Source organism: Pteropus vampyrus, unplaced genomic scaffold, assembly GCF_000151845.1.
Source record: "Pteropus vampyrus isolate Shadow unplaced genomic scaffold, Pvam_2.0 Scaffold20, whole genome shotgun sequence".
In the NCBI taxonomy this organism is placed as follows: domain Eukaryota; kingdom Metazoa; phylum Chordata; class Mammalia; order Chiroptera; family Pteropodidae; genus Pteropus; species Pteropus vampyrus.
In genome coordinates this window covers 12,787,508-12,797,015 of record NW_011888801.1, presented here as the reverse complement: position 1 = coordinate 12,797,015, position 9,508 = coordinate 12,787,508, and the positions used below count along the sequence as shown (strand labels likewise).

The 9,508-nt window shown below is 45.0% G+C and overlaps 1 protein-coding gene across 1 annotated transcript in view; it reads left to right on the top strand.

Moving 5' to 3' along the window:
- Positions 1-6,054: 6,054 nt before the first annotated feature.
- The window catches only part of LOC105288927 (annexin A8), a 17,702-nt gene continuing 14,248 nt past the window's right edge, over positions 6,055-9,508 (top strand). Inside the window, exon 1 of the mRNA XM_011355377.2 lies at positions 6,055-6,207. Coding sequence (XP_011353679.1) covers positions 6,187-6,207 — 21 coding nt within the window. The 5' untranslated portion in view covers positions 6,055-6,186. The remainder of the gene's footprint in view (positions 6,208-9,508) is intronic.

Here is a 9,508-nt window from a genome sequence, read left to right as displayed (position 1 = left end):
TCACAGCCCCATGCTCATAATCCTTGTGGAGGTTCTGGGGTTACAACAATCCAGAATGCCCAGGATTGTATCCCATCAGCTCAAAGGTAACCTTGGATTCTCAAACCCAAAGATGTAACTCCTTGTCCTTGGAAATCCTAAACCTTTATTTCTTATTTCCCTGCTGCCCATGGGTGGTAGGTGTCCAGAGGAAGTAAAGTATGACTCAGCAGATGGCTAGCCATGGAGATATTCCTCATGGAGTTAGGAGGCCGTTAAGGAGAGGGAAACCAGGGGAAGGAGCAGTCTCAGAGATGGGCTGGGGCTATCTCAGCAGAAGCCAAACCCAGGAGTCCAGGTGGCAGAAAGCACGGGGGCTGGTGGGCACCTCCTGCAGTGTGCCACCAGAGGCCTTCCCTCCTTATAGTCTCATTTAATGACCTCATTTAGTTTAGTTAGGTGTCCAGGTGCCTCCTTGAGGACAAGGATGATGATGACCAGGAGGCCAGTATGATGTAATTAATTGTTCCAGGACATGGCACTCAGAGCTTATATTTTTAAAAAATCCATTTTAAAACATCAGTGTTAGGGTTATGGAAAAAAATATGATCAAGACTTCTGTTTCACCACTTAGTTGATTGCACATCCATTACTTGTCAGCTTCTATCATGTTATCAATGGTGAGAGCTATTTTACCCTCTCTGCAGTTTTGAGATATATTTTTTTAAGCCTGAAGAGATGAGAGGGAGTTGGAGAGGACCCTGCACTGCCCTAAGCTCTCAGCACACACTTTTCCGACCTTCAGGCCTCCTACCAAACACACAGCCACCTTTTTCAAACAGCAGACTCGTAGCTAGGGTGGCCAGGCCTTTGCCAGAGCTCAGTGTTCCCAAGTGTATGGACCCTACACACTGTCAGGAATCCATGGAAGAGCACTGCCACTCTGTTCCACCACCCTTTTCCCTTCTCCGCATGATTATCCATCTACTCTTCATTCATACAGACTTTAAGCACTTGGTTGACACTACCCTATACCCAAAGCCTGTTATTATCCCAGAAAACCTTGACATCCATGGAATGATGACTTATCTTACACAATGATCCTTTAATCCTTGTCCTCCAACTTCCTACATTGCAAGCCACCTCCCTACCCCCGACCATACCCTGAGCCATTTTATCCCTAACCACACAATTCACCAATCTCTCTCTCATCAAGGCTATGGATACTTCCAGTTTATTGACTTTATTATGCCTACCCTGTTATATTTAACCTCATTGGACTTCCAATCCATGACATCTCCATTTTCTCTCAAACTCAGGCCTCAGGGCCCAGCACTTAGATCAATCTCATTCCAATATGCTACATTTCTGTGGCCCCTTTTTTTGTATAAAATGCTCAGGGTAAAACTTCCAACTCAAATGGATGAAACCAATTGTTTACCTTTTCTGTGCATGTCCTGGGATACTACTAAACACTACTTGTGGAAAATATGCATCTTTGTCAGGTTGACAACCTCATAAGTTAATACCCATCAAGCTCAACTAGAGCCTCAATGCCAAGCACAACTTTTAAACAAAGTTCAGCTAAAAACAAGAAGAGCCATTTCTAAATGCCAGAAATTAAAAAATTAAAAGAGAGAAAGAGAAAATGAAGTCAAATCAAGTCAAGACAATGAAGACATGAGAACAAGGTTTATGTCTAAAGGGCTAAGACTCTCCTACCAGGTAAGATTAAGTGAGGCCTCAGCCTCTGGCATATAGAAAGTTAGAATATGCTCTCTTAAGCCAGGAGCTGCAGAGGGCAACAGCCTCTATAAAACAGGACTAGAAATCTCATCCTCAGCCCAAAACACATGACAGAAAAGGGTCATAGAAAAGCAAATCAGGGCCCAAGTCTTCAGTGAGTAGGCATGGAAAATCTCAGCTAAGAAGCTAGCATTGGAGTCCATCTAAATCTGATAGATGCAGGTTTTTGAAAAACCAAACATGAAACTCTCCTTCTGTAGATGCCTTCCTAATCCACGGTACTTGAGAGTTCATCAAAAACATTTCTTGCCAAAGATGAGCTCAAAGGAAAAAAATCCTAGGTATCTAACCAAAGAGAGCCAGCAGGTACAAGAAACGGACCCAGTGCCCAGAAAGTAGAATTAATAGAGCGATCTAAAAGGGAGTGTATAAAATATTCAAACAAGATAAAAAGAAGAAATAAAAACTATAAGACAAGAACAGCTAATTATGAAAAAGAGTTTAAAAGGAATCAAAGCAAAGTTCTAAAAGAGCATTAAATTAGCAATTAACTGACTAGACATAATTGTAGAGAAAAAAATGGAATTATTCAAGAGATAGATCTACAGATATTATCCCTGCCACAGCACAAAGATAACTGAGATGAAAACCAGGAAAGGGAAATTAATAAGCAAGAGAAGAATGAGAAGCTACAAACATGGACTCTCATTCTCCCATTCTCAGTGATCAAAGGATAAAACAATGGCACTGGAATTCAAACACATAAATGAATAAAGCCATGGCTGCTGACTCTCCAGGCCAGAGAGCCTACTGGGTGGTCTGCTGCAGGAGAGAGTCAGTAGACTCTATAGAAAGTTCTGGAAGGGCTGGTAGGGCTGATCAAGGATGGAGAACTAGCCCTACAGATTGAACAAAACAAGTTCCTGGGTCTGCACACACTTAGTTAAAAATAAAAGTCCCATGTTCATGGACCAAGGGGTCTTTACTCAGGCCTGGTGCATCAGGTTAACTCAGAGTCTATGATCAATATTCAAGTTTAATATCTGGCTATTAAAAACTGTGACCAACCTCTGACCTCACTTCTTCATTCCACACTCAGAATATGATTTTACCTCTTGCAAAACAGACACAAATTACCTCAGAATATGAGGAAAGCATGCCTTCTCTTTACTGACATGCCCACATTCTCTACCCCATTTCTTTAAATATCATGACAGAAGGGGTTTGACTTTTGATTTTGGTTTTCTAACTAACATCAAAATTTCCAATTGTGCTCTGGCTTCCATCTCCCACCCACTTCTCATCAGTCTTTAGAAGGTGTTACTGTTCTGTTCCTCTTCTGTATCTTCAAACTCTTCTTCTCTACCACTCCAAGAGCATTTAAACATGTCCAATCCCCTCCTCCCTTAAAAACAACTTCCTTGGCCCCTTCCAGATATAGGCCACTCTCCTACCCAACCCCCTCCCAAGTTTCTTTCATCCTGAGTGCACTGCTTTATGTCACCCCCCTGATATCTAGTACCCTTCCTGCCACAACCCTGAAATTGCCCTCCCCAGGGTAATTGCCTGTCAAAAACCTATTGGGTGCTTAGAGTCCTTCACCTGTGGTCTGCTTAGCAGCATTTGACAACAGAACCACCACTGTCTCCTAAAATACTCTGTTCTTTGCCCTTCTCATCACAGTCCATTCACCCTGTTCCCTAGGTATATCTTCATTTTCCACCTTGATCCCCTTCTCTTCTCACTCTGTAGTAATCATCCACATCCATGTCTTAACTACCACTCTATTATAACAGAGTGAGATGCTTGTCTTCTTACTCCATTTTGCTCGTCTGCTTTGTTCTCATGGTCTTTAGGCTAATAGCTTCTACTTAGTATTGCATATAGACATGTTAATCATTAGAGGAATTCTGCTTGAAACTTGAGTTTTACAAAACAGCTCCCTAATAGAAAGTGCCTCTCCCAAGGAGATAAGAGAAGTATGTATTGGTTATCAGAGATTTACAGGAACCTCTTGACTGGACTCATATCCACTAGCACAATCTTCCTCAGATCCCTGCTGGCACCCAGATGTCAACAATGGTCAGTCACCGCTTGCCCCTCCCATTTCATCTTCCCTTGACATAAAAGAAGCCCAAACTCTGTATTTTGGTAAGATGGATTTGAAGTACCACTAGGTCACCCATCTATCTTCTTGACTGGTGCCTTCTTGATCAGTAAACATTTCCTTACTCCAAACTCTGATGATTTGAGCTTTGGCCTTTCAAAGTATCAGGTATATTGACTTTGGACTGGTAACAGTAAGATGATGCCACCAAGACCCCTCACCAACACTCTTAACCAACAGTATGATGATGCCACCAAGCTCCACACCAACCCTCCTCCTGAGTTCCAGAGCTTCTTTCTAATTGATTCTTTCCAATTAACAGCCCCACTTAGATGTGGTCTTAGGTTCAGTTAGCCAGAAGCAGGGCCTGAAATGAGAATATGTTTCCAATGGTTTCCTCGGGCAGTGTGCCCAGGAGGTCAGGGAAGGAGTAAGGGGGAAAGGACAGGGAAGGAGAAGGACTCTCACCTAAAAATGACCTGGGGGGCGGGAGTCCTAAGGGCCCACTTGCCCTGAGGTGGGAGAGCTAGGCTATTCCAGGTTGGCACTCTCAGTCTTTGAATTGGACAGTTGGGTGATAGAGACTCTGGGCTCCCATATCTCAAGAGCAGTCTTCCAAAGAAGGTGCAGGGCCAGCTGTTTAGGGGATGGAGGGAATAAGAACCGAGCAGAGTGCAAATGCTAAACAGCAAGCCTGTCTCAGAACATGGCTCCATCTATGTTGTTGCTAAAGTAAAAGCAGACATGACCCCAAACCCCTCTCTCCTCACACCCACATCCTGTGTGTGGGGAGGGCTAAACACAGAAAAGATGGCACCCTCTTTCTGGCTGCGCAAGAAGAGGGCTCAACTCAGGGACAATGGTGGCTATCCCTCCAGCCCTCACCCTGAAGCCACACAACTCAATATCTCCCCATATGTCTCCGGTGCCTTCCAAGTCACCGTCCCTCCATCAGAGCCCAGTGTGAATGCCTGAGAGTGAGAGTGCCTGTGAGTGGGCTCTTTAAGAGAATGCCTGGGTTTTCAGCAGCCTTCAGTCTCACTCAGATGGACAGAATCCCCATGGTTTTTCATAGCCAGATGTTGTGGGGGGAGGGGTTCTCTTCCTGGCACTGGTGCCCCAGGCTGGGGACCCCAGTGTGAGACTGGAATTCCTTGCTCCTCTGCAGCTAAGATATCGTTCTTGATTCTCAACTGCCACACGCAGGTTTGGGACCAGCCAGTTTCAAATTTCCACCCTTCCTACCAGTTTCTATGTGACTTCTTCTTTATATCCTTAGTTATAGGATTTCTGTTCAGCTAGTTTTCAGATGGTTCTCCAGATTAATTGTTCTATAATTTATTTGCAATTTTAACGTAGTCATAAAAAGAGATAAGCACAGCATTTACCTACTCTACCATCTTGACTGGACTCCTCTAAAGATAACATTGGATGTTCTTAGGCTGACACCAAGATAGAGTAGCTGCAGGATAGTCCCTGAAACATGGTGTTTACCCTGAAGGGAAGATTATGGGGGAGTATGGGGAGAGTGGTGCTGTGAGACATTCTAGTCTGGGACCCAGGAAGGGCAAAGTCCAGAGAGGAAATAATAAAGTTTTTCCCAAAGATTCATCCTTCCTTCTATAACCAGTCTGCCTGCAGGGCCCAGGACAGAGAAGGCGCTGAAAAGTCAGAGAGGCCTAGTGGATCAGATCACAAGTCTGCTTCTTATAAGAAGTATGATTTGAGCAAGTTATCCAAACACCTAGATCCTCCAATTTTTACTATAGTACATGGAACTCTTACCTGCTTCTTAGGGTTGTGGTAAAGATTTAAGGGGACAGAGAGCACAGAGTGTTTAAAAAGGTATAGCAGCCCCCAATAAGTGGAGGCTGCTATTGCTTTATATGCTTTGGTAAACTCTTCATTGCATTGTTAATTGTGTAGAAACTATGCAATAAATGAAAGAGATATGTGGTATCATTCTTTTTTTATATAGATCATGTCTAGTGAAGACTGTATGAAACTATAACCATGTGTACTGAATGGGGCTTTCAAAGACTGAAACAGAATTTCCACACTGCATAATAGCCACAGCCCAAATATTTGGCAGTGAGTAATGTATTCCACAGAGCATGTCCAGGCAGTGCCTGGGTGGGGCTTGGGAACTACAGAATCCAGAACCAAGCAGAGCCTAGAAGGGAGGGGAGGGGCAGGAGTGGCCTTGGGTGGGGCCTGCTTGTATAACCACACTCAAACCTGCCTGCTCATCTGGATGCAGCTGAGATTCTAGGTGTGCAGAGCCTCCAAGTGGAAGGAGTGCTAACCCGTGTATCTTCATCTTCTTGGGGATAGGAGGCCGTGAGGTGACCAAGATGGCCTGGTGGAAAGCCTGGGTAAGTACAGAGCAAGGAAAATTAGAGAGTTTCTACACAGTGTTGAAGGGAGGGGAAGGGGGTCCATTCAGTCAACACTTGCTGCTGCCTGCCAGGCCAAGCACTGGGCTGCCCACTGGGGAAGAAGACAAGAAGAAACTGCCCCATCTTAGAGGTGCTCATACCAGGGACAGAAGCAGAGGAGATAGGCATATGAGGGAAACTTTTAATGCACTGGGGGTAGCTAAGGATCTGGGGAAGTTCAGAGGAGGAGCCTCTGTGGGGAGGAATCAAGCTGCTCAAAACTATGGGGTATCATGGTTGAGCCATATATGTGTGTGTGTGTGGTATGTGTACACATGCATGTGTTTGGGAAGAATCAAAGAGTTGGTTCCTTGCAAAGGCTAGAGTATATGCAAAGGCCCAGAAGGGTGGGAAACTTGGCTTTAGAGGGAAATAGCTCAACCTGGCCTAAAAGCCCTGGGTGGGAGGGTACAGGGTACAAGAAGATGTACCTAGAGAAGCAGGCAGGACTTGGTCAGGAGGGCCTTATGTGGCAAGCTAAGAGCAAGGGTTTTACCTTAAGAATGATGGGGAACACTGGAAGAACCTTCAGCTGGAAAGTAACCTAATTTAATAGGCTCATGTTGGAGAGCTCATCAACACCCACTCCTCAGGGCCTGGGAGGAAGGTGTGGCCTACAAGAAGCAATAGTGTTTATTTGTCAAAACTGAGGACGGAGAAGAGGGAGTAGGAGGACCTGGCCTCCAAGGGTCTTGCATGGCTGAAATCCATGCTTTATAATAGTGACCGAGATCAGAGGTGGGGATTACAGCACAACCAGTCCCCAAGTCACCCATGTTCCCACTAATTTAACAGATTTCCAGGAGTGTGTAATCCAGGTTTGAGTCCAAGACAATCTTGTGCTAAATCTTGTGCTAATCTTGAAAATACAAAAGCGAGACAAAGTCAACTAGCAGATGATATCACCTAAGCAGGCATGATGCTGCATGCTCTGCATACCTTTCCTTCATTTTGTCCCAGAACAGTCTGAGATGTGAGAGCTGCTCTTTCCATTGTACAGATAAGGAAACTGAGGCTCAGAGACATTGAATGGCTTGTTAAGTCCCACAGTTAGTAAGGGGTGCTAACTGTGGTAGAGGGGCTAGCTCAAATTTGTATCTTTCCACCTCCGACCGCAGGGTCTCTATGAGCCTTAGTGAATGACCCAGGCTTATTCTACTTCAGGAAATCTCTTTGTTCCAAATATCACAACCCAGGGGCCCTCAGGTCCCAACATACTGGGACTCGACAGGTGGAACAGAAAACAATAGTTTAAGTTAGGGCAACTCTCTGGCCCTCAGTAAAGCAACCAAGACAAGTCAATGGGCCAGGGAGGCCTCCAGTTTTGTCTTGGGTGGTGGGAACAAACCTTTGAGGAGGCAGATGTGTCAGAGAAAGCTCAGTGCTGGGCACTTTCCAAAGTCAGCTGCTGGCCAAGGTGACCCGATTCTGGGCCTTGCTCCCAGTGGGACAGGGGCATAAGCCCATCCTTGGGGCTCCACCCAGCCAGGCAGGCATAAGCCTCCTTGTAGGCACCTGGCCAACCTGATAGGAAAATGATGACATTCACTGAGCAACTATTGTGTGCCAGACATTCCTCTAAGCACCCCACATTCAATATCTCACTTGAGCCTTGTGCCACCTCTACAATGTAGATGATGGTTACCTTATCCAGAGATGAGGAAAATGAGGAACCAAGAAGCTAAGCATCCGCTTAGCCTCACTAGTAAGTGAGTTTGCCACACTTGTAAGTGTTAGAGTCTGGGTTAGAATCTGAGCAGTCTCACTCTGGAGCCCAAAATCTGTGGGCCTTGGCCACCTACAAGATATTTGGGAGAACTGGCTTGTGACAGTGAGATCGCAAATAGACCCTACCTGTGACCGGCTGAGCTGCCCGTGAGGACCAAGTATCCCCTGGACACCAAGCTATACAAGAACCAGGACCTGAGAGAGATGAAAGATCAACTGGGGGCTCATTTCTGCCTCCCTTGTAGAGATGAATTTTTGTCTCCCAGGTCTCTGGGGCAGCCTCTTGATGGGAGAAGGTAAAGGTATGGCAGCTCCCCTGTGATCACCACAAAATTTGTTATAGTAGAGTCACACAGCCTGGACTAGTAACATTCTTAGTGAAAATATTCCTGTCTGGACCTGCCTACTCCAGACAAGACCCAGCAGGAGCCTAGGCAGATCCTCCTTCAAACAGTGGGAGGCCTTAAGTAGATCTGGAGCTCTACCACTCCATGCTGATATCTAAGGGTCTGATTCCCAGAAAATTGTCCTTTTCCCCCCTAAAATCATGAAATGGGAAATGAGGCTGATGCTTCTCAATGCAGTGAAATCACAACCCCCTAGCGAGTTGTTTACAATCACTACCATGTAACCCAACCTCAGACCTGCTGAATAGGCTGCTCCACTGTGATACATGCCTGTTCAGTCATTGCTGCACAACCCCTTGAGTCCCAGCTTCAGGGCAAAGGAAAGCCCCTCCTGGATGACCGCCAGAGCTCAGTACTGAAAGCAGAGATGGCTTCCATGCTCCCAGACGACCTGCATTCCTGTAGGAGGGGCTTCATTTAGTGAAAAGTTTCAAAAGAACTCATTGTCTGCAAAAGGTTGAGTCATCAACAGAGTGTGAGAGGTAAACAGCTAAGCTTCTGAGTCAGGCTGTGGGTTAAGTCCTGGTACCACCACTAACTAGCTGTGTAAGCTTGACAAGCTCTCTGAGCCCAGCTTTCTAGCCTGTTAAATAGGGTATTTGTACTTACCTAGTGCAACTATCAAGAGAAGTCAAGAAGAAGAGCACTACATCTATAGCACCTAAATCATCTAACACATAGGACCTGGAACATGGAAAGTGTTCAAATCCTTAACAGTAGTAACAGCAGCTGATGACTCCACAAACAAGGGATATAATGTATGCATGCACACAGTTGGGGAACATCTGGGACTGTGTAGCCTCTCTGGATGGAATTTCCACAAAGAATTATTTCTAACAATTTCTGCTATAAAATATGATGCTAAGAAATAAGATGAGAAAATCTGTCACCAGACATTTGAAATTCAAGCAAAGGACATGGAAAGACTTCTTACTTCTTATTCAAAAGAAATATCAATATATATATATATATTGAATGGAAATCTGCTTGTATTTGTAGGATCTAACCCAGGGATTGGATGGAAGGATGGATGGATGGATAGGTAAAAGTTATAGATGAATCGAAGCAAGGAGAGAGGAGAAGGGAGGAAGGAAGGAAGGAAG